Genomic DNA, 23,432 nt, shown 5'->3' on the forward strand with positions numbered 1-23,432 from the left:
TATAACCACAAACTAATTGCCATACGTTGAATCTGAAGTTCAGTCAGCTTCCAGCTTTTCCCAGTTGATTATCCAGCTTTGCATAGGCATTTTTAAATGTATGTCATTTGTAGTAAACTGGCTAAAACATGGTGCTCCATTTGCTATATTGGACAATTTTCCGTTGGTCAAGAGTTGGTGTCTATCTGTTTTGATTGGCCGGACACAACTGATTTAATTAACTGGGTGTGCATGTGAGACTTTCATTTGCAGATTTTAAAATCAATTGAGATTTATTTGATTTAACATCTCACAAGATTTCACACTTGTGATGTTTTGCTATTTGTATACTTACAGGACCTTAATCTCACAGCCCCATAACCAACTCTCACAAGCACACTCCATCTTTGAGATAGAAGCCTAATTATCTAAAATCAGTCTGACTTTGCTCGGGTTCATGGACAGAATAGAGACAACACTTTCTCATCTTGTTTTCAGTAAGAATCAGTAATTTTGATTAAACTCTGAAAACCTCCAGTAAACTTTATGATTTTGTTGCTGATGCTCAATCATGATCAAACTTTCATACATACAACGTATGTGAAATTTCATTCTCTGCTTTTAACCCATCCTTATCAGTATGGGGACCAACGCCAGATGTAAGTCAGTGCCTCGGTCAAAGGCACTGAAAACTGACAATTAACGAACAGTTGTTATTGATGGTGGGGGAAACCAGAGCACTCGCTGCCACAGTGAGCCGATAGCAACTGAAGCACTAGAAATAAATGTATCTTCAGATTTTGGACAGAATATGCTTCTGCCTTTACTTACAGTTAGGTAGAGACATTAGGCTAAACACACACACACACACACACTCTCTCTCTCTCTCCTGCACACAGTCAACCAGCAGGCCAGGGGTCGTCTATTGACACATCCCATAGATTAGCCTTTCTTCCTGGGCTGGGTGGAGGTGGAGAACCATGATGGAGGTTAATGATTGTGTCAGAGGGGTCCTGAACTTCAAACCCTTCCTCCCCACCAGGGCAAAGAGGGAAGCTGGACTCGCTGTGGCCATGATGCTCTTTCATGTCCTGGCCTAGACCCCTCTATCTGATCCAGGCGTCCGGCCACAACAGGACGGGGTCGATACGTGCTGATAATGTCACACAGCATTGACAGCCACTGATAAATGACTGAGCCTGTTCACCAGTTTGCCTGTAGACAACTGACAGCTAAATACATAGTAACATTCTGTATTGATTGATGGATTGATAACTGACTTACTGACTAACTAACTTAGAGGTTAAGGTTAGGGTCTCATCTGACTGGCAGCCAATGGACAACTAGATCTTCATTCATAATTTAGTACAATTCCCAGGCATGATACCCTGCATAAATGGGCTATTTATGAGTTTAAAAGTGGTTGCATTTGTTATAACAAAGAATACGACTTTAAGTTCATGATTAAGCATTGTAAAATGTAGAACCCATTAGCATCAAACGCATACTATACATCATCAGACAAACATGAAATAGTATTTAATGTTTAACATCATGTAATTAAATATAATGTGGTCCCATGAAATTTGTGCCACTAATAATACCTTAATGTAAAGTAAATAAGCAGTAAGTGCATCTTTCATTATCCAGGTGAAGAAATACATGCATTAGCTTAAAGTTAAAACTGCACTAATCAATATTTTAATAAGAGAAGGATCAAATGACTGTGTGTAATGTTGAATGAAGTTGCTTGTAGTGATAAACCCACAAAGAATCACCCGACTCTGCAGTTCCTCTTAGATATATGAAGCATTTAGCGTCTTCAGCTCAGAGTTTTGGTGTAACTTTTCTGTTTGGTTTTTGTCTCAGTGCTCTCATTAATCTTGCTTCCAGCAGCAGCAGCAGGCAGCTGTTTTCAGTGAAAAGGTTCTGATGATGAACTCACTGAATGCTACAATTTAGTGACTAGCTAGTGAACATACTGGAGCATTTAACAGCTAAAGAGCCGGAATATGCACTCAAGAGCTGTTAAAAAACAAACAAACAACAGCTACAAGGACAGTCTGTATATTACTTCCTACATTCATCAGCCCACAGAATAATAGACTTTTTTATATTTCTCATTTTCCCTGATGGTCTGATTCACTCACTAGATTTGTTGCTAGTTGCTTTTTAGGTCTGAAAAAGGTAGGCAGCGGACCAAACCACTGTGAGGCAAATGAAAGGGGCGGACATGATCTTTCAAAACTTAAAAAACACACATTGGACTTGTAGTAGAGAACAAGAGCTGTTAACTGTTTGTGTACCAAATACGTTGACTAGACAAATGTCTGTGAAGATTCTCAGTCATCCAGAGCATAGTTATCCAAAGAAGGTTAAAGTCAAGGCCAACTGGACTTGGTTGGAGATACTAGAAGACGTTTCATCCCTCATCCAAGAGTCTTCTTCAGTTCTGAAATGACTAGAAGGGAAACTCAGCTATTTAACCTCAGTGGGGTCGTTTGCCAAGATCATCGATACCGCTGATTTGTTAGTGCTTCTGGCTGTTGTAACGACAGTCGTTATGGTTGTTAGAACCACCGGAGGCCAAGTCTGAACGACCATCGTTGGTATCTTGACTTGAGGCCAAGAGGTAATGCTTGTTAAATATCCTTGGAAGTTTTGGAAGGACAACATTGTAAGTGGGGGATAAGTGGTGGTGTGGACCCCCTCCTCTGCTCAGCGACAGCTTCTCAAGCCGGGTGTAAATGGCTTCCTTGACACCTCTTTCAAACCATCCATCCTCTCTGAAGTGAAATGGAAATTCAGTCTGATTTCGGCCTTGCTCTCTGTGAGTTTGAATTCAAATCAGCTTAAATGGCAGCCTTTCATTGCAAGTCTATATTCATTCTCTTTATTGCAATAGAGATCATAACCAAATGTGAATGTTCTTCCAAAGAGCACTGTGTTGCAGGAACACAGATCAGATGAGCTCAATGCTGTGGTGGTTTTGTGTTAAATACAGTCAAGATTGCTAATATACCATTGTGTTATAGTCTGATAACTGCCTGTACAGGCAGTATTCCACATTAGCTCTCCTTTTCAAATGGATGGAGTGGCATGTTTACTTCTTTATTAACACTGTATGCAGTAGAAGTGATTGGCTGTTACTGTACATATATGTGCTGTTTGATAGTGACCCAGAGGATACCCAGATGGTTGACTTTGCCCACTTTCTCCGAGAAAAGCATCCTACAGAATTATTCCTGCACCTCAGTGTGGATGACTGTGTTTACAGTCTCTGCTGGCTGATGGCAGTGGTCTTCAGCTGTGCCTTCATCTCTGTGGAAATGCCTGTGAGATTAGATTTTTGATTCCAGCTGTCATCTGCTAACATCCTTTAGGCGGGCAGCCCTGACCAGGCAAAGCTCCCCATGATGGGTTTCTCCTCGCATCGATAATCCATCAGACAAACGTTTGCTTCCACACTAAAAAGGCCCAAAACCACCATCAATTGACCGCTGCTTTGAAGTTTAGCACAGAAATATAGTATCTCATCTTTTCAGTATGCTCCGCCATGAGTTCTCCATAACCCAGTTCCTGCATTAAAATCAGTGCTGCAAGTAACTGCATCTAATTACAGTAGTAGGGTTGTACAAATCTAGTTTGAAATGGCCAGTCCCACCTGCTCTGCAGTCTTTGTCAGCTCCCACTGTTGTTCTGTGGAGGCGTATGCGTTTTCTCCACACATCAGACCTCTGTCCACGTCTTTCCACCTGCCAGACTGGTGCTTGATAGGAGGGTGTAACATACATAGAAGTTCGCTCTTCACCCAGAAATGTGACCCTGTCTCCTACCAACATTCAACATTGGCAAACCTTAACTAAATAATTAAAATTGCCTAAACATGATTATACTTACTGATCAAATTAGAAATTGCTTAATGTGCCACTTTCAGAACACCTGACACTCTGCTCATGTTGGCTGTTTTTTTTTGTTAGCATATTTTTTATTGTCCCTGACCTGATCTGTAGAGAGCGATAATATACACTGAACAAAATTATAAACGTAACACTATTGTTTTTGCCCCCATTCATCATGAGCTGAACTCAAAGATCTGAGACTTTCTCTATGTACACTAAAGGCCTTTTTCTCTCAAATATTGTTCACAAATCTGTTAAAATCTGTGTTAGTGAGCACTTCTCCTTTGCTGAGATAATCCATCCACCTCACAGGTGTGGCATATCAAAATGCTGATCAGACAGCATGGGTATTGCACAGGTGTGCCTTAGGCTGGCCACAATAAAAGGCCACTAGAAAATGTGCAGTTTCACTGTATTGGAGGGGGTTGTGGGGGTGGGTCCCGAAACCAGTCAGTGTCTGGTGTGACCACCATTTGCCTCACACAGTGAAACACATCTCCTTCGCATAGAGTTGATCAGGTTGTTGATTGCGTCCTGTGGAGTTTAGGTCAATGTTGGTTTTCAATGGCTGTGTGAAGTTCCAGTCAGGTCGAGACCCAGATGAGGCAAAAGCAGATGAGCTTCCCTGAGACGGTTCCTGACAGAAATTCTTTGGTTATGCAAACCGATTTTTGCAGCAGCTGTCCGGGTGGCTGGTCTCAGGCGATCTTGGAGGTGAAGATGCAGGATGTGGAGGTCCTGGGCTGGGGTATTTACATGTGGTCTGCAGTTGTGAGGCCGGTTGGATGTACTGCCAAATTCTCTGAAACGCCTTTGGAGATGGCTTATGGTAGAGAAATGAACATTCAATTCACAGAAAACAGCTCTGGTGGACATTCCCGCAGTCAGCATGCCAACTGCACGCTCCCTGAAAACCTGTGACATCTGTGGCGTTGATGTGATGGAACTGCACATATTCGAGTGGCCTTTTATTGTGGCCAGCCTAAGCACACCTGTGAGGTTGATGGTTTACCTCGGCAAAGGAGTAGTTCTCACTAACACAGATTTTGACAGATTTGTGAACAATATTTGAGAGAAATAGGCCTTTTTTGTACATAAAGAAAATCTTCCATGATGAATGGGGGCAAAAACAAAAGTGTTGCGTTATAATTTTGTTCAGTGTAGGAGCAATTATTTTAAGTAGCTGATTTATGAATTAAACAAGTTTTACGAGTTTATTTGTTTATTCCTAAGTTGACTTACATTAACCTGTACAGCTTTGTCAATCATCCATGCTTGTTATTGGCTATTTTTCTGAGGCTATTTTTAATGGATGTAGCTAGGTAACTAACTAGCCTCGGAGGAAGATGACATGCCCATTCTTAATCCTGCCTGATTAACACCAGACCTAATTGAATTGCTGAACAAATGTGACTCAGAAGTGTGGAACCAGGCTAAGATCTTTATCAACTAATTTATTATTATTACTTACTACTAATAATATCATACATTACTCTTGTGTGATAAAGGACTGTAAGTTACACTTTTAGTACTCACTCCCTAAACCTGCCTATAATTACGTTGCAGCACAGAAGTGCTTTCTAGCTTCTGGTTTATTTCAAGGCTTCTATTTAAATCTAAACTAAGCACACGTATTGACGAGAAAATATAGGGACCATGTTAGCTTAAGATAAAACAATAGCATGCACAGCATGTGGAATAATATTTTACCCAATTAAAATATAGACAAACAAACCAAAATACCTCATTTGCGACATGCTATGAAAAAGGGGAATTGTCTTTGAGTTTTCAGAGGTTTCCTTATAACCAGTCACTTGAAATTAAAGTTGACTTAAAAAGGCCTTGGAGAAAAAAGATGATCAAGACACTGACCGTGCAGTCACTTTTCCATTGAATATCTGCATCCATGTTCTATACCCTCTGATTCTCTGCACTGTTAAACAGCCATGCCTATCTAGAAAGGGCTGATGTCACCTTATATGATATCCTCAAACTTCTGTTTCACCATAGTGCTAACATGTAACATGCATCACACAGTGTAAATGTTTTAGGAGTGCTGGCCTCTATCAAGTAAAGAATATACATAGTATAGTGCACGTGTTTGTGATCATGATGGACGTTATGTGTGCCATAATGTGCCAACACACACACAGATACAGGCTGCTCACTGGCCATAAATGCTTTACTTTCTCTCTTTCTATCAAATGGAATCAGTTAGCCAACCGTACCTAAACTCAGCCTCTTGCCTCTCTCTCTCTGTTTCAGTATTTATTAATTTAACTAGACCCCCCCCTTCCTTCTTTTCTTATTTTTTCTCCTTTGAAGAGGAAAGCTGAGAGGATTGGGATGTACGGGTTCCTGCAGTGGCTGGGTCGTTTTGGTCGACTGGCCTCCTGTCCTACCGAAGCAGAAACATGAGGCTTTCTCTACACTGCCTGTTATTAACATGCTCTGCTTTGATGTGTGTGTGTGTGTGTGTGTGTGTGACAGACGAGGGCACGGGAGAGGGGAACTAAATTAAACCAAAGTCGCTTCTTTCTGTAATCTGTCAGTCTCTGTGTGATTGGTTGATAATTTTCCATACAGGTCTTTGCACCATATTCTCACAATACTCATTCCGAAAACCCACTTTAGACCAGGAGGAGGAGGAGCAGTTTTTAATGGAAGTGAGTGTCTGGACAGACCAACTGAGCTGTCAGCTGAAACACAGCAGTCCAATGTTGAAAGCGCCTGTGCTGTGCTGTGCTGTGCTGTGCTGTGTGTGTGTGTGTGTGTGTGTGTGTGTGCGTAGAATCTGCTGCTGTATGGTGCCCACTTGCTGCTCCTGCATGCTTTATAACCTCTCTTTCTAAAGTGGCATTCCTTGTTTTGTGTAATTTAGTCTCTCTGGTCACCTGTCAGTCAATCAGTAAGGATTTTTTCTGGATGAAAAAACCTACTTTATTTACAGCCAATGGTTTTGCTATGTAGGCTATCATTGTCCCAGCCCTATTCCTTGGAGTTACACACCTCAGGATTTGGGTCCCATGCCAACATTCTGTGACCTGTAAGAGTCAGGGTGGAAATGATGTAGTGCAGTGGTTCTCAACCTTTTTTGGGCCAGCGCACCCCTTTCCATTATCCAGGTCCCTTACCGCCCCCAATCAAAAAATGTTTTTTTTTTTACCTGAATATTGTTGATTTGTTTTATTGTTATTAAAAACATAGCAAAGGTAACAAAAAAGCCATGTGAAAAGTTATGATATTTAACTAATAAGTGAATATTCCTCCCAGAATCTGTGTGTGAAACCAGATACTGTTTTCTTGGATGGGACACTTAATAAGTGGGAGGTATGGGGGTCCTCCCCCAGAAGATTTTGAGCATTAAACACTTAATTTCCTGCATTCTGGTGAAAATTTGCACCAATTTATGGTGGAAATGTCTAAAAATTCAGGTGGCAGGTGACAATTCAAAATATATAATTATAATAGAATATAACCTAGTGAGGCTCTCAGGCATTCTCATTGCTTTTAATTATTTTTTTTATTTTTCCCTGCTGAGTCAACACACATGATTAAGTATTACCTCCTCTTTTGTGGGGAAGTAACCTATTTAAATGTGTTTGTGGCCCCTTTTCATCTCAGTAATAAATTAATCCGTTTTAATTCAGTTATTGATTGGACTTTATTAGCTAATCTGTTAATAACTTATCATAACTCAGGGTTTCCCACAGAATGACAGATACAGCATGCTGGCCTCGAAAACCCAGCGTAGTCTAACATTAACTTAGCTCTCCTTATTAGTTAGGCTCCTTACATACTTGCTAATAACTTTTAATAGCAGGGTCTCCGACACTGACAGCATTGTGTTGGACAGATTTGTGCAGCTGTGTTCACGAGGGAGAGAGAGCGAGAGATCGAGGGACGGGTGAGAGAGACGAGCAAGAGGATGTGCTGCGCTAATATGCGCTGCCTGCAGCTCAAATACGATTTTAAATAGGCCTAGTAAAAAAAAAATCAAAATCAACATGTGGCGGTGTGGCGGTCAGCGCTGATATTGTGGTAGGCCGCCACATATAAATGAATGTACGGGAAACACTGTAACTGTACTTATCTGCTCATGTTCAAAACTTTCTGCACATTCAGAATCTCTCCCACATATCTCAGTTCTCTGACATGTAAATAAAAAAAGTTGTAATGGGAGACTAACGTCATTAGCCCATTTAAAGAGAATTCATAATATTTTACTACATGCCCTATAGGCCTACTGCATTATGTTACTGATTCGTAACTGTACCATACTGTATCTGCTCGACCGTCTAACAGACAAAACTGAATGAGACGAGGAGGTGCTCATGCCGGGGGAAACGAAACTAACCGACAACACCTGTGGTCAGGCAGAAATCTCCGACACTTCAGCACCTCTGATAAGGTGCCACTTACAATCCCCAACAGAGCAAGACGTTACATTTTTATCGCTTACTGACACTACAGTATATGGTATAAACTGTCTGCGACTCACAGCATGAGGTGAGTTGCTTTCAGGGTCCCTCACTGGTCTTGCAGCGAAGTTACTTTCAGGGTCAGTCCAACAGGGGAATATCCCTCTTGTAAATGTGTAACCACTGCGATAACAAGACGTTCACAGTGTATTCCTCAGAAAAATAAACACTTTTCCACCAAGAAACAGAGCGTCAATTTTCCAGAGTTTACACAGTAAATGCCATGTGGGTAAAATTTTAGAGATGATACTCTGACCTCCCCTGAAGGCAGCACGAAGCTGCACCACAAGTAGCTGACAGAGAAAAAATACGCAGTCTCATCCAGTCGCAGTTGACTAAACTGGCAGGTTTTAATGTTGCAGACCACGTTTGTTTGCAAGTAGTTTAAAGTTTAAATTCTGTTCACTGTTGTGAATCTTTGGTGTAAACTGGTCTTAGAATTTCCAACTATCAAACGCCCCCCAAAAGCAACTCAGCACCCCCCTTCCAAAATATTGCTTCCAGCTCCCACCATTGTCCTCGGAATGCCCCCGTTTAGAAACACTAATGTAGTGAATCCAGTTTACCTATGGGAGATCAGGGTTCACATTCAGACATCTTTTTTTCTTTCCCTAACCTTACCTTAGTGTTATATTTGCCTATTCCTACCTGTATTATAACCACATTGTATTTGTCTTAACCACAATCTTTCCCAAACCTTAACCATAGCATAGTTACCATGCACAGACAGGCCTGCCCACAGAAATGACTGGGCCCCTGACAAGATCCAGTAAATGAGCCCTCTGCAAATTTGCTTTACTCATGTCAGTGCATGCTGTGCTCTCTCTATCTCCTACTTAAACACATACATGGCCTGCTGCATGCGGTGCACTTTTGATGTTTTGACGTTGCGTACAACAAACATTACTCATACTCGTTCAGGAGAGAGAGGGGGTTACATTATGAAACAGGCTATATTTTACTAAAGCAACATTTACGGTGGTGCAATGGTTAGCACTTTGCATGTTCTCTGCGGGTGCTCTGGCTCCCTCCCACTCTCTAAAGACATGCAGGCTAGGTCAATTGGTGACCCTAAATTGTCCTTAGGTGTGAGTGGTTGTTTGTCTGTGTGTAGATTTTAAAATTGAATTAATTAATTGCAGTATTGTTAGATATCACCATTCTCATCATGAGAATCAAATGAGTTCAAACTAAAAATGTAAAATGCATCAGTTACATGGAGTGACCTACCAGACACAAGGTGTAGGTTAGGGTCACATTAAGTTAACATTTTATGAAGTGGATGCGTTGCACTGTATTGTGGGTACTAATGAAAGCCAAATGCAGGAATCTTCAGAAAGCAGCCTGATTTTTATATCGTATACTGTGTTTTTGCATATCCTACAAAAATCAAAGACGAAAAGTGACACTTCTTTTTTGATATACAGAGATGATTGTTTTCAATAAATTAGGCAACTTCCTGCAACAAAACCCCAGAAGGGATTTATTATCTGTAGCTGAATTCCTGATCGTGGTTTTTATTTTTTGCTGTGGTTACCATAGTTTTATAGTTCCTCATGCATTAATAACGTCATTTCAATTATTATTCCAATTGTTTTCCCCTTGCTGTACCTTATTATGGTTCTGCAACAACAACAATTTCCTTGCAGGCACAATCAAAGTTTAATCTTTTGTTTTGCAATTCTCATATCTCATGGATACAGAATGTATGTTTCTAACAAAATATAATTGTACATACATTGTTATACTAGCTCTGTTGTAGATACTACTCATTAAATGTATAGGAACACTGCAAGAGGAGGGTGGATGGTCATCAAAGGGAAGGACATGTTTGAATCATTTTAGTGGTTTTACTGCAGTGCTGTGCCTGTGATTAACTGCATTCGCGATGTCTGATTTTTATTTGCCTTGAAATGCACTATGTGCAATAATAACTCTAAATCATGTTTGAATTTGTTTGTCTTCTCAGTGGTGGTGTTGTACGTGCAAGGCCTGGGGACCAAGGAGTGGAGAGAGGTGAGTGTAATGGCTAACTCTAGTTTTCAAGTGCAGAATGTATGGATTCCACCCATTGGCCTTTAAAGGTTAAAGTGATAACTGTGCAAATCAAAAGGTTTATGTTTTTGCTGAAAGTTCAGTTGGCAACTGACAAAAAGTAAGGTGGTCCTGACAGTCTGCTGTAGATGAAATGCTGTCATCTCTTATATATGGTTAAATTCCATCATGAGTGAATACAGTCACCTGTAGTTTGTCCCCAAACAAGACCTTTTGATTTGTATGTGCTGGTAATGGTGGTCATGTGATAAGTAGTGGTACCTTTAGAAGTAGTAGTAGTAGTAGTATTGACACTGAATCAGTGGTAGCATATATTTTCTCAGCAGTGGTCTGTAGTAGTGTTTGTTGACTCATGTTTCTCTATATTGTTGGCGGACAATGAATTTGGACCTACAGTACGTCAGCTGAATAAGAAGTCAAGTAGAGAGCCTAAAGGAAACAAAGGAAGATTTTTCTTGTTGTTGAAAGAATGAGTTTACATCTCTTATTTCTAAGTTAAGTTAAGCTACTTTGAGTTTGCGTTTCCTTGTGCCCATGATTGGTCAGTACCAAGCGGGAAGCTTCCGGTCTACAATATGAAGCTGATGTGGAAGTCCCTGAAACCTGCATTCTATTCAAAATCCAGCAGGGGGCGACTCTTAGTCCGGCTCCATTAGAAATAATGGGAAAATGACCCTACTTCTCAGCTGAATAATTACCCCAGTAAACACTTTCCTGATGAGTTTTTGGTCTTAGTCGCTAGTTTCAAGTCTTATTCAATACAAAATGATGTTCATTTAGTAAATTATGGTCCCATTTATTTTAAAATAGACCACAAAGTAGAGTATGTTTCAGGGCGGGATTATCTATGATTGACAAGTCGTTATCATGGCGACCTGTCAATCAGGCTAGAGCCGACTCGTACCCTCGGCACTGTGTAAATTTAACCAGCGCTACTGAAAAAGTTTATTAGGAGTCGGCTGTTCACTTTCTCTGGTGAGTACATTTAGTTTTAAGACTGTTGTTCGCTAGACAAAGTTATCAACCCTGTTAAAATGACAGTTAACATGAGTTACAGTTGCACTTAGCTTAGCAAGCTAGCTAGCTGTGCACACGGCCATTAGTTCTGACGTATCATCACTGCCGGGCACTTCCTGGTTGCAAAAACTCGACATGGCGGCGCCCTATCGGCCAAACTCAAGGCTTCAAAATGGCAATCCACAAACCAACGGCTGACGTCACGATGACTACGTCCATTTCTTATGTACAGTCTATGGTCAGTACAATATAATGCTAACCTTTACAGATGAATTGCTTTTTTTTTTCACTGAAAAAAAAGTTGGTGGCGATCGAAGCAGAGCTAAGAGAGGACTGAATATTGGCCCGAAAAAACAAAATTCTAATGAATGCTAATGTTGCTCTGTGTCTGTGCTGTGCTTTACAATACATCATATCAAATGTGTGTAATTGCTGCCGGTGAGAAATGTATTTTGTGGATAATTAAGCATTGATTTTAGATTCACAAACTGCATTTATATTTTAAATGCTTACAGAGTTTGACTGAGTGTGTACTGGAGAGCAGAAGAATCAGATAAACACAGAATTTACTGATGATAAGAAACAATCACTTGACAAAAGATCTTAGAAAACAAGGCTGAGATTGAAAATAACAGCAATGCTTTAAAAATCATTTGCTATTTTCAGCACATGTCCGATTTTCATTTAAATTAGCTTTTTAAAATAAGGGGAGCACAGGATGAAATGGGCCGAGCAGCACTTAGTCAAACTCCAATGGGGATAACTCAAAGAAACCATAAACAACCTCCTGTAAGGTCAGAACTAAAGAGAGTCTAAGCAGGCGTGGAGCATGATGTCCTATCACACTGGATGTTTTTTTAGTGAACAGAATGTAATAAAAACTAAGCCCTTCTGTGAAACCTGAGCAGCCAAATATAGGAATTCATAAATTGGAAAATCATCCGAGACGCTTTGTGAGGTCTGCCCTGGAACACTATGGCTGTGTAAACATCCTTCTCCTCTCTGCCTCAGTGTGTCTCACTCTTTTTCTTGCAGTAATTTCTGCTTTGTTCTATCAGACAAAATCAGCCTCACCTCAGTGGGGATCCAAACACACAAACATAGATCTCAATCAGTCTCACAGGGAGAGGATGCTTTCAGCAGACCTATATACACACACACACACACACACACACACAAACTATAGAATGGTGGTTGATGCATCCATAATGGGGCGGCTGTGGCTCAGGAGGTAGAGCGGGTTGGCTGTTAATCGGAAGGTTGGTGGTTCAATTCTGCATGTAGAAGTGTCCTTAGGCAAGATACTGAACCCTGAGTTGCCCCTGGCAGCTCTTCTGCCAGTATGTGAATGTTAGTTTCTGTTTGAGCACTTATGCTCAGTGTATGAATGTGTGTGAATTGTAAATGCGCTTTGAGTGGTCAAAAAGACTAGCCATACAAGTATGGAGCATTTACATAATGTACAATGTAACTGAGGTTCAGGAACAAGACCACATCTCTCTCATTAATCCAACCACCTGTACTTCATTTCAATCCATTCACCTGCATATACATAAAAGCCAGTCTAACCCTTTTCGCTCCTGTTTCTCAGCTCTCACGACCATATGTATAATACTCATAAAAAGTTACTTATAACCTTAGTTTACTGTAACATGGATTACGAGCTGGTTTTCAGCCCCTCTGCAATCTGTACTCCTCCGTCCAAACGCAACAACATTGTGATTCCATACTCCGTGTCTGGAGTATCAGAGAAACTTTTCAACAAACACAACATCCCTGAGAAAAGCAATCTAGTGTATTTGGTCCAATGCAGTGAGGAATGCACAGACCTGCATATTGGGGAGACCAGGTGCACATTTTAGACAGAGAAGATGGATGGTTTGAAAGAGGTGTCAAGGAAGCCATCTACACCAGGGTTGAGAAGCCGTCATTGAACAGGGGAGGGGGTCTACGCCACAAACTTATCCCCCACTTACAATGCTGTCCTTTCATCACTTCCCAGGAAACTCAACAAACGTAACCTATTGGCCTCAGGTGAAGATACCAACGATGGTCGTTCAGTCTTGGCCTCCGGTAGTCCTAACATCGTCACAGCAACCAGGAACACTAACAAACCAGCAGTATTCTGGCAAAACGACCCCACTGTTAAATAGCTGAGTTCCCCTGCCAGTCAGTCAGAACTGAAGAAGTTCTTTGGATGAGGGACGAAACGTCTCCTAGTATCTTCAACCAAGTCCAGCTGCCCTTGACTATAACCTTCGTCAACCTCCCAGTTCATGGTTTCACTTCCAGTTTCAATCCAGGCATCAAGGTTATCCCGATCCAGCATAACCTCCAGTCCCCCCTTCGCCGAGCCTATACTGTGGCCAAGTTTCTGGCTAACAAAGTTGACAACAGCATTGCGATAGGTCTATTCACCAGCCCCCCTTTCCCAATTCACTGCACCATCCATACCGGCATCACCACCAGGACATACACTGTCAAAGATCATCTCTCTTTCCCCCACGGCACCACCACACCAAGCACCAAAAGCCTCATCTGCAGTTCACATTTTTTCATGCACCACGCAACCAGCTCACGCGATATTAACCTCAACCATCTTACCAGCCACCGCGCCTGGTCGACTTCATCATTACCAGCACTTTGATTTCTGGAGTTTCTTCTTTTCCGCGTTTCTTGGAATGGTTCATATTACTTACAGTTTTTTTCAATTGTTAACCTGCACTGGTCAAAACTGAAGTCACATTGTCCAAACTCACACGGTCAGCGAAACAGAAGTGTATGTGGACCAAACTGTAAGTCGTTTTTCATTGCTTTCACACAAAAAGCATTCAATGACCACTCTCTCCAAAATCCATGAACTCTTTTCTCTTGCAAAACACTGTATATCTGCAGCACATTTTTCAAATGCTAACACACTGTGTCCAAAATGATTGCAAATATCTTGCATTTTTGCAGTAACTGAACAAATAAATGTAGAAAATCTCAGCAGGACATTTATGTACATTTTACGTCTATGTGCGTAGAGAAATGTGTGTAGTGTTTTGAATGTGGACTTACTGTAAAACTGCAAGCTGCGAGTAAAGCAGGAAATGCAGGAATGCAGTGATATAGAAAAAATAAATGATACTGAAGCAAATTTCTGCATTTCTGATTCATTCTTGTTACATAGTACTATAGTACAGTCAATAAAGTGAAAATATGTTATTTTTAAAGTTTCTCTCAGTCGCTTTGGTATATTTCTAGAATCATCCATTTTTATTGGTAAACTATGGCTAAAGGTTTGGATGACAATGATTGAAAATTCCCAAGACTGCACTTTTTCTGTATGGCATGTATCAGTTTCAACAGTACAGAGTTAAACATTGCAAGGGATTGGACAGGATTCACAGTTATGCTTTTAACTGTGAATTTGTTGACAGAGACAACACGTCATTGTGATACAGAAAAGAAGAAGATGAAACTATTACGGCACTGCATAAAATAACAGAAACGATTACAATGTACAGTTTTTTCATTGCTTTGGTACTACTATCGCAAGTATGTGGTAAAATTTCACAACTTTTAGTACAAAACTCCAAACTCATCACACATCGCCAGTCTTTCATTCAAAACTAGCCATTGTGCATTCATTTGGATTGTAAACATCTCTCACTGCACAAGCCATTGATTCAAAATATAGGTTTCTCGTGAAAAGTCATGAGAACATATGGTTTAATCACCAAAACACAACATAAGGATTTCTTTTCAGTTTAGTCGTTTTAACAATCAGTGAATTCATTGATAAACAATGCGAGATACATGTTTCAAATCACCTTAGAAGTGCTGAAAATAGTATGACAGATTACAGTTTTCACATTAGGCAATACACTTTCATTACCCAAGATTTACAGAATATGTCATTTCCATGATATTTATCCTAAGTCAAGTTTTCCAGATATATTACAACATAGGAATACTCTCTAAAATCAAAGGTACAGTTACAGTAAATAAAACAAATTACTGTAAAGCCAGCTTCATCAACAAAAACGTACTTGTGATGGTTCACATCAGCATCAAGCACCATCACCCTGTAAAAAATATATTTCGGTTAGTTCATTCAACAGTGTAGTTTTAATAGACATAAGTAGGCGATGCATCAAATAGTAACAGTAATACAGTATATAGTGCTGTACCTGAACATATTCAGCCCTCAGCTGTTTCTTTCAAAAGCCATTAGGTATATTTGTTTCATTGATACCTGGTGCCTCTTCATAAGCCAGGCTACTGTTGGTAGGCTGATGGATTCTCCTTGATTGCCTGCTTTATTTCTGACAGCCGTATATCATTCCTGGCCCTCACTATTTCCACCACTACCAACTCCTGCTGGTGGGTCAGCACACGGCCACAACTGTGGGGTTTTCTGTCAATTCTTAGCATAGAAAAGAATAAACTGTTGATAGATCATACTGTAAGAATATTGTAACATGTTGAATGAATTAGAATTTGAAGACAAATTTACACACATTACAATTTACAGTACTGTAAATCTAAAGGTAAAGCCCAGTATACATCCTTTCGACTCTCCGGTTTTCTTGCTGAAAAGTGCGAATGATTCAATTGACAGTTGATCTTTTTAGATTTGGCTCAACTAATCTGGCAGCCTCTGCCATAGTAAGGCCTCGGCTCACCACATGATCAACGATGGTAGCCCGGACTTCATTAGAGACAACAGTTCTGCCACCCTCTCTGTGACTACCAACCATTCGACAGGCCCTTTAACCACCTCACTGACCTCTCCGTTGTTGGTCATGCACATCATCTTTGATGGATCCCTTATCCATTAGTTCTTCCTCTTCCTTGCTGTCTACTCTGCTCCATATTGAAAGAAATTTCCAGTCTTTACACGCCGCCTTTTAATGGGTGACCAATTGTGGTTACGAGATGAAATAATCAGCAATAATGAGTATTCATGAGTACACACATTTTATATAGCTGACAAACCAATTTCAAATGTATAGGTTTACCAAACGGTTCAATGATTAACCATTAAGATCAGTTGGATTAGCGTTTTTTTCAATTGCTAACCTGCACTGGTCAAAACTGAAGTCACGTTGTCAAAACTCTTCACACAGTCAGCAAAACATTAGTGTATGTGGACCAAACTGTGAATCATTTTTCGTTGTGTTCACACAAAATGCATTCAATGACCGCTCTCTCCAATCCTCTCAGGTTGACGTTCCTGTCCATTGGGCCACAGATTCTTATTCACAGCACAACAGATAGCTTCATCAGTTTACTGTAGGACACATTTACAAAAAATAGACATATGTAGGAAAATGCAGATTATGACGTGTTCAACCATTTTGCATGTGTACATGTGACTAACGCAATGAACTTATGATTAGATGTTTTGGGGGGTAAGACTACTCAACAGAGAACCAGTATACTGTAATACATTGTGATCAACATGACTTACAGTAAGCAATTCATAATGTAGGAAACAGCAGTCAAATGTACATAATCATTTGCACAAATGTGTCAAAGCATGTGCAGTTTCTCAAAAGATTGAGAAATTGCTTTTACGTACGATGTACACAAATGGCTAGATGATGAGCAGGAGGTTGAACAAGTAGAATTTCCTTCCTTTCTCACACCGTCCTTATCAGTTCCCTCCGCCCGTGATCATGCTGTACTCGAGGACGCTTGTAAATGGAGCTGAAATTGTGGCATGACTTCCTTTTTTGGAACGGCACCTGTATTCTTTTTCACGATGACCACTTAACCCAACCTGAAGACATTGAGCAATATCCCGACCCAACACCCTCCACTATGGTGCCCACCCTCTACGAGCTGTACCCCGTTATCATCTCTGCTATTCTTTGGGGGCTTGCGTGGTAAACAAAGCAGTTCTTGGTTGCATCCAAACCCTCTCATTGCACTATTCAGGGCAGTTCAAAACCTCCCACACAGAAGTTTGGCCCACCATTGCCTCTCGTCATCATTGCATCACCAACCAGCTTCACCACGCTTACTCAGTTCTCAAATCAGAACATCCACAATCCACGTATAACTTAGCGGATAAACCCCTTCATTAGACTCCTTCCAGAGCTCCTGCTACTTCCATCTCTCATCCCTGTATCCATGCATTGCTCCAGCAACACTTTTTGGGGATTATAAAGCAAGACGTTCATAGAGACACCAACACTGAGGGTTCCTAGCCGCTCCGGCCACCACAACCCAGATCAACCCACTTCATCCCTACCTTCTTAACTGCTTTATCCTTCCCCCTTGACCCCTTCATCACTCCCCTCTCGACCCCTCCATCCTTTCCTTCCTGAACCTTCTCGCTAACCAAATAAACTACCTGTTGTACCTCACTTGGCTTGGTCTTAGTGAACAGCCATATGGATCAGTTTGTAAGTAAATGCATCTGCTGCATGTTACTTTAATTTCAGCTATCTGATGCTGACCGGAAGCCAGCGTCAGATACGAACGGTAACATTGAGTTGTTTTAAATATAGTATGTAAAAGACTGTTGAGACTGCAGCTACATGCAGCAGAGATGCAGCAGTCCAGAGAGAGACAGAGAAACCATCTGAATGCATTTAGATATATGCTTTTTGAAAAACAAAAAATGACAGATAAATGTGAAAGATGTAGTGAAGTTGATTGCAGACAGAATTTAATAATATGCTAAAACTTGGGCCTTCCTCATTTCCCTATTTTGTGCCTCCTCACATCCTTGATACTCCGCCTGTGACCCAGAAATCGATCTCAGTGTGCCATCTTGAAGGACATCTCAATTCCTAAAATGCACCTTGAGCACCGAGGAGCGAGGAGGCTTGCTGGAGGAGCTATAAGCAAGGACACATCCTTTGCGGAAGTCTTTTTGGCAGCCGTGATTTTTAAAAGATACACGACATGCCGCTGGAATATACAACCCATGGCGGAAGCAGGACTCTATAGTGTTCTTTTGAATTCAAAAGGCTGTATTAGTCATTTAAAATGATCAAATGCATAATCAAACTTTCTGGCCTTTACCGTTTGTGTAGCGCCTTGAAAGGTGCTGTTCTAAGTGCATTCTTTAATGACATTTCTCTTTGATATTACTAATGTTTTTTATTGTTCAATGGGATGTGTGGATGGGTAGGGCAGGTCATAAAAATGAACAATGAAAAGTGGGTAGGTGAAATAGGGTGAAGCCTCTCCCATTAAGAGACGCTATGTGCATTTATGCACGGGGCACAGCTTAATATTAAAATCTCCCGACGCGCTGACAGGATCAGTCAGGATCTCATGCTAATTCATGTTCTATGTTCTTCTACACATCAAAAAGTTCTCACAGTCCAAGTTCATAGAGTGAAGCTGTTTGGAGTAAAGCAGCCGTCAATCCTGAGCTCCATCAGAGTGTCTAAACATGGATTATAGAAGCAGAAAGTTTAATTATGTTTCCTCTGTCTGTCCGCTTTATAGTTTATAACTGCGGATACTTTTGTCCCAGAATATTTGCTGTGACATTACTGTGCGCATATAAACTTTAAAATGACTGACAGCAGCCTAAAAGAAAGTTAAAGAAAACTCTCATACATCAATACAACACAATAAAGAAATCACCTGGAAATGGAATGGAGGTACTGGTAGAGGTGAGGTAAAATGTCCGTGTGGGTGTGGTCTCTACATTTGACAAAATAATTAGCTGTGCGGAGGCTGGGTGGATTATTTATACGTAGCCACATGAGTATTCACATAATCTACACCATTACACCAATTCAACTGCTATAATCATGACAAACAGCTGACGTCAAATTATTAGGCTGTATTATCCAAAAGAGCATTCAGCACTGATCTGCTGTATCTCCATCCATCGTCAACTGTACAGGGGGGCTGGAGCCAATCCCAGCTGACATCAGGGTACACCCTGGCCAGGTTGCCAATCCATTGCAGGGCCACACACAGACAAACAACCACTCACACCTAAGGACAACTTAGGGTCACCGATCAACCTAATCCACATGTCTTTGGACGGTGGGAGGAAGCCGGAGCATCCGGGGCAACCAGGGTTCAAACCCACAGCGGTGTTGCTGTGAGGCCACAGCGCTATCCACCGGACCACCGTGCCGCCTGCTGTAGCTCATGTTGTAATAATAGAGCCCATTATGTAGTCTGCACATGTCATTCCAAAAGCATTGTTCTGTGATGACAATTGTAATTGGGGCTGTAGGCTGTTTGAGAGAAATTGAGATAAAGGCACTGATGAATAAACGCTCACCTCATCAAGCTGAGGGCTAAAATCTAGCAGTCAAAATGCGCACCACCAAAAAAAGTTTCTGGATTTCTGTGTAGTGCATGACAGCGTAGGCTACTATAATCTGTAACCGTTTTTAACAGATGCTATAATGTTTATTGCAACCTCGAGATCTTTCTACACATCATAATGTTAACATTCATGTTTCTGGATTGTGAAGATATGATCTGTAGCCTTGCCTATTCGCCAACAGCTGGTCTGCTCCTCTGACAGAGATCACAGACAGATGAGCTGTGCAACACGTCGTAACCTGAGAAATGAGAAAGGAAGGTTTCAAGGTTTCTTGAAACCTGAACTAATTGTAATAATATGAATTTGAGCTTTAGTTTTAGTGTCACATGACTAGAGTTTTCTCATCCTGACAATTATTGTAGTCAGAGGACAAACTTTTTAGAACAAAAATGTTGAGATTTGGATAGGAGATTGAGCAGATATATGTCTGCGTTAATTGGCTGGTATTGCCTTCTGCTGAGGATGAGTCAATATTTGTAATTGCTGAAAATCTTTACTCAAGTAAAAGTACAATTACTCCCTTAAAGAATTACTCAAGTAAAAGTAAAATTTCAATTTGACAAACATACTCAAGTAATTTTATAAAAAATATTGTTACAGTGCCGACCAAAGATCTTCACAAGTCATTTTGATATATGATCTTTACTATTATTATGGACAACTGTGGCAATAGCAGCCCATTGTTGAATGAAGTTAGGTAAGCCTATTTATAGAACTGTGTATCATGCGTAAAGACCAACAGGACTGTTTTATCACCCATATTTGCTCTCTCCCTATGCTTTTCAAAAATTACTGTTCCTGAATAAATAACTACTGAATGAAAAACTTGAAACAGGAGTTGTGTTTATAAATGAATTAAAATGAATTCATGTGTCATTGATGTGAACAGGTGCCACATGCACATTTAAATGTTATGTGTAAGATAAGTGGCATCTAGTTATTCTAATTAATTCTAATTATTCAGTAGAACCATATGTTATTGTGACTTGGCCACTGACAGATAACATGGAAAATGTGAGCCAAGAGTGTGAAACATTGTCACTGTTTCTGCACCACAGTCCATTATAAACCATATAATAAATTAAGTTTATACAAAGGCATTTTACAACATGGGAAACACGTTAATTGTCTAGCTGATTATGGACCCTCGCCAAAACTGCCCGCCACTGTTTCTGCACCACAGTCCATTAGAAACCACATAATAGATGAAGTTTATACAATCATTGACAAAGGAAACACATTAATTCTCTCTGTGATTATGGACCCTATTTTATATATTACACATTATTGTGCATTTTAAATACACATATACTTAAAAAGGTAATTGCTGTTGATTTCAAAAAAATTTATTTTAAAAAGAAAAATCAAAACACGTTCCACCCTAAGACTGTATATAAAAAGTTTCAACCACCAGGTGAAAGTCTTGTACGTTACCAACTGAGCTAACCAAACACCGTATCACTTTCACAATACCAACAGGCAAAATGTTTGCAGTAATGTTCACTCAAGTCAGTGTAATGCCTGTGACTGAATACTGTCTGTAATTCTTTGTAGTTTGACTCATAGCTGCAGACAGCCAGTCTGAGGCAGTCAGTGAGGTGTCTGTCAGTAAGGCGGCTCCTATACTTTGATTTTATTATTGTCATTTGTGAAAATGTGACAAAGCTAACCGGGTGCGTCTATGAGACACTCTGGGTCGTCCCGTACAGACCGGAAGTGCTAGTTAGCTAGCGGTAGCTAGCTAGCTAGCTACGTTCGTGATAAAGTGGTGACATCCCCCGAAGCTCCTAACCTTACCACAACCAGCAGAAATGTTAGTACCTAAACCTAAGTCACTGACTTTATGCATGTCGACCAGCTAACCCTACAGCTGCTCACAGATCCTCACGGCCGATGTGCGCAGCTGAAAGGTAGGGTTAGCCTGATAGGTAGAGTTAGCTTGCGTGTTGCTGCAGCGGCGGGGTTTCATATGGACGCTGAAGGGTACCTTTAGCCGCAAACCTATTCTTTTCATCCAGAATGGGAAGAAGAATTCATTTTTACGTTAGTTAAAGACAAGTGTTTATGTATGTTATGCCGGCAAACACAAGCACTGACTAAAAGAGTAAACCTGGAACGGCACCACAATGCTAACTACCACATTTAGGGACAGCCTAGCCCTTGCGTGTATCTTTGTGTAAAATCTGAAACTGGTAAGAATGACTTAACTCATTGGTCAATTCAGTTGTACTGCTATGAAAATACAGCTGGCTGTAGAGAGAGGAGCCCCTTACAAAAAAGAACTTTAATCGGGTATGAGATGATTGTGTAATATTTAAAATATTTTTGCGATCTACAGGGAAAGTCTCAAAGATCGACAGGTTGATCGCGATCAACAGGTTGGTGATCCCTGCACTACAGTAACATTACTTGCTGCGGTCTAACTGTAATAAAGTGTGGCAACAATCTCATTTATAATACTCAGTATAGCTCACTGATGGTTTCGTTATCATCCAATACATTTAGCTATGCTGACATAGCTGAGCCGCCGGTGAAAAATACACAACTGGCGTAATGTTAGTTACTGAAAAGCAGCAGGTGAGCTAATGCTAATGTAGCACGTCGGCTAAATGCAGACAATGTAATGTTATCATGTAAAGAGCACGGAATAGTTCAACCTCAAGCTGATAAAAATATAACTGTAATGTTGCAGTGGGAGTTTACCTGAGTTTCCAGGATGTTGTATAAACCTGTCCTCCGATGAGTCTGTCCATAGCCACTTACACACTGCCTTATTGTGCCAATATGGCTTGCTGCGCTGTATGAAAGGTACGGGGCTGATATGATCTGTCTCTGAGCCGAGAACGTTGGTAGTAACAGCCAGAACATGTCTGTGTGAAAAGCCACAGCGGGCATGCCGGTATTTCCATGTTTATTGCAGGACCTCTGTATGACAGTGGTTACCTTTCGGATCCTGCTTGCTCATGAGTTCAAGTTGAGCACGTGTACGAGCACACACCTGGTTTCGATCTTAAAATCGCACCACTAGTGGCAACTGAAAACTACATATTACCCCTTTAAAGAGGTTATATCCCCAAACAAAAGACACAAAAGAAGAAAGAAAACTAAATAATGCCTACATGTGTTGACTCAGCAGGGACAATATTATATGAGAATCTACAGGAGAATTTTGTGTTTTCCATTACATAAATAAAATTTCCACCACATACTGTTGCAAAAATTCACCTAAATGCAGAAAATGAATATATGTGTGTGTGTGTGTGTGTGTGTGCATGTGTGTATAAACAGTCAAAGGAAAAAGTATATCCCTTTGGAATTACCTGGATTTCTTTATAAATTGGACATAAAATGTGATCTGATCTTCATCTAGGTCACAACAATAGACAAACACTACTTAAACTAATACCACAAAAACAATTATATGTTTTTATTGAACAAAGTGTGTAAAAATTCACAGTGCAGGGTGGGAAAAGTATGTGAACCCTTGGATTTAATAACTGGTTGACCCTCGTTTGGCAGCAATAACCTCAACCAAACATTTCCTGTAGTTGCAGATCAGACCTGAACAACGGTCAGGAGGAATTTTGGACCATTCTTCTTTACAAATCTGTTTCAGTTTAGCAGTATTCTTGGGATGTCTCGTGTGAATCGCTCTCTTGAGGTCATACCACAGCTTCGCATTCGGTTTGAGGTCAGGAC

General features: G+C 40.6%; 1 protein-coding gene across 1 annotated transcript in view; it reads left to right on the forward strand.

The window, feature by feature from the left end:
• cpne9 (copine family member IX) overlaps window positions 1-23,432 on the forward strand; it is a 203,475-nt gene that overhangs the window by 17,762 nt on the left and 162,281 nt on the right. The window contains exon 3 of the mRNA XM_038696360.1: window positions 10,332-10,378. Within this exon, the coding sequence (XP_038552288.1) occupies window positions 10,332-10,378 (47 nt within the window). The remainder of the gene's footprint in view (window positions 1-10,331; window positions 10,379-23,432) is intronic.

The sequence above is a fragment of the Micropterus salmoides genome, unplaced genomic scaffold (genome assembly GCF_014851395.1).
Source record: "Micropterus salmoides isolate LMB-PRFRI ecotype aquatic unplaced genomic scaffold, ASM1485139v1 Ms_hic_scaffold_4, whole genome shotgun sequence".
Lineage (NCBI taxonomy): Eukaryota > Metazoa > Chordata > Actinopteri > Centrarchiformes > Centrarchidae > Micropterus > Micropterus salmoides.